Source organism: Stegastes partitus, unplaced genomic scaffold (assembly GCF_000690725.1).
Source record: "Stegastes partitus isolate 25-593 unplaced genomic scaffold, Stegastes_partitus-1.0.2 Scaffold1198, whole genome shotgun sequence".
Taxonomy (NCBI): domain Eukaryota; kingdom Metazoa; phylum Chordata; class Actinopteri; family Pomacentridae; genus Stegastes; species Stegastes partitus.
The window spans coordinates 163005-165119 of NW_007578929.1; the positions used below are offsets into that span (position 1 = coordinate 163005).

General features: G+C 41.0%; 1 protein-coding gene across 1 annotated transcript in view; it reads left to right on the plus strand.

Annotated features, from left to right (window-relative positions):
- Positions 1 to 2115, plus strand: part of wdr41 (WD repeat domain 41) — a 20679-nt gene that overhangs the window by 4935 nt on the left and 13629 nt on the right. The window contains exon 3 of the mRNA XM_008297203.1: positions 879 to 994. Coding sequence (XP_008295425.1) covers positions 879 to 994 — 116 coding nt within the window. The remainder of the gene's footprint in view (positions 1 to 878; positions 995 to 2115) is intronic.

Sequence of the window (2115 nt, forward strand, 5' to 3'; positions counted from 1 at the left end):
GTTAACGTGAGCGTCTCATGTTAAACTGCCATGTTTTGCATGTGTCTTGTAGGACAGTCGTTCGAAGTGTACTCTGAATCTGCCTATATCTAGATTCCTTCTTGTTGTAATACATCTCCTGTCGTTAATATTTCCATTGTCAAAGTTACAAAATGAATGAAATGTTTACCATAATCAGTTGTAAGACCAGTAAGGAAACTATTAACCAGAGGTAATTTCCTGAAAGGAAGTGAAAAGCATCCTCAATACCCCAACATAAATACCTCAGTACATGCAAGTTCTGCTTTTAAACTTCACTGAACAACTCACCTGCTAAATGCACTTCAGATATCTTCAGTATAATGAAAACAGTAAATGAAATAAATCTGCCAGGTTGTGAGATAATTGATGAAGGTGACAATAAATAAAAAACTGAATTCTGCTACACATCTGTATTCATTTTTTGATTTTTGGTGTGTATTTGTATGCTTTTTTTTTGGTGAAATGTTGAATAGTTTTATCTGTTTGGGCCTTGAACAGCTTTTGATTCATTTAACTAAACCATTTGAGAAGATTAAAGGGGTGTCTCATCAACAATGCATTATATAAGTCCATAGTATGTTGTTGTGATGTAAAATCAGATACGGAAAAGCTTAAAGATCAGTACAAAACAGTGTAGTCTACAGTATGTCCCTCTGAAATCAAGTGGAATGGAGTAAATAAAGGAGCAGAAAATGAAAATACCAAGTACACATCCCTTAAAATTGTACCTAAATAAGTGTACTGAATTACTTTCCACTACTTTCCATCCCTGCTCTCGATGCTCCAGCCTTCTCTCAGTCTCTCTACGGCTCCACCGCAGCCTGTTTGTCTCACCACTTTCCCTCTTGTGTCTGCAGAAAAGCCCTGTGTTGTGCATCGGAGAGGAACAGCCCAAAAACCGGTTCACTGAGCTGCAGGTGCTGAAAGGACATTTTGACATTGTTCGATTTCTGGTGCAGATTGATGACTTCAGGTAAGCAGACCACGAACCCCCCGCCCCCCTTTTCTCTCTGTCTCTCTAACCTCTCTCCTCTCTACCCTTGGCTGGCCTCTATCCCTCTGTGATTGACAGGAGATCCTCACCTACAGCAAACTTACAGAGCATGACAAGAGCCCAATCATCACCACTATGTGATTGTGTGTGCACAGTACAGTATAACCAAAGCCTTTTAATGCTCTCCGTACACACATGCACACACACATATATAAGGTTTTCGCACCTGCTCTCCTCTCTGTGCTGCGTGGTGGAAGCATGCTACGCACTGGCATGGTAGAGTGGGTCTGCATAAGTGGTCAGATTGGGATTTATAACTGAGCTAAGTGTATGTGTGTGCGTGTCAGGAGGTGGGGGTCGCTTTACGCCTGGTCTCCTCCAGTAATAACCCCCTCCTCCGGGCCTCGTCATCCCCTCACACAGGTCCACAGTCGGGGGCAAAGGCCAGAAAATTCTCTGCAGATTGCTTTTGAAGTCCGAAAATGTATCCTCAACAGTTCCTCTCTTCTCATTTTATCTCTCAGTTTCATCCGCTCATCCTGTCTGTTGATTTTGGGAGCAGGCAGTGCGGTTGGTTAAGGGTCAGAGGGCAAGTTAAGGTGATAAGCTCCAGGACAGATGTTTTTTAAGAATTCTCAGGTGGAGATGGGCCTACGGGAAATGAGTCCTCACATAAATAGAGATTGCCTCAGTGTGTTTGACTAGTCAACCTGCTAAAGATGAGACCTACCGACTGCAAGTCTCAGCTGTAGACTTGGTTACTGTGGACTTCAGTACTGTTACCCTGCAGTACCTTTTATCAGTACCTCTGTCCATAATACAAAAAATTGAATTTAAGTTGTACAAAAACAGGACTTTTTAATTCCACCATCATTCATATATTTAAGTACAGCATGCCCCAGAAAATAATGATTAAATAATACTCTAAAAAGGTGCGTCAGTGCTAATATTTTAATTGTCAAATACTTTAACATCTGGGTGAAACATTGGTGCAATGTACCCTTATTGTAGGACCACCATAATCTGAATGTATGTACTTTTTATATTGAGGTACACAGGAAGTAATTTTAATGTGAACACAACAATGAAAAATACACACA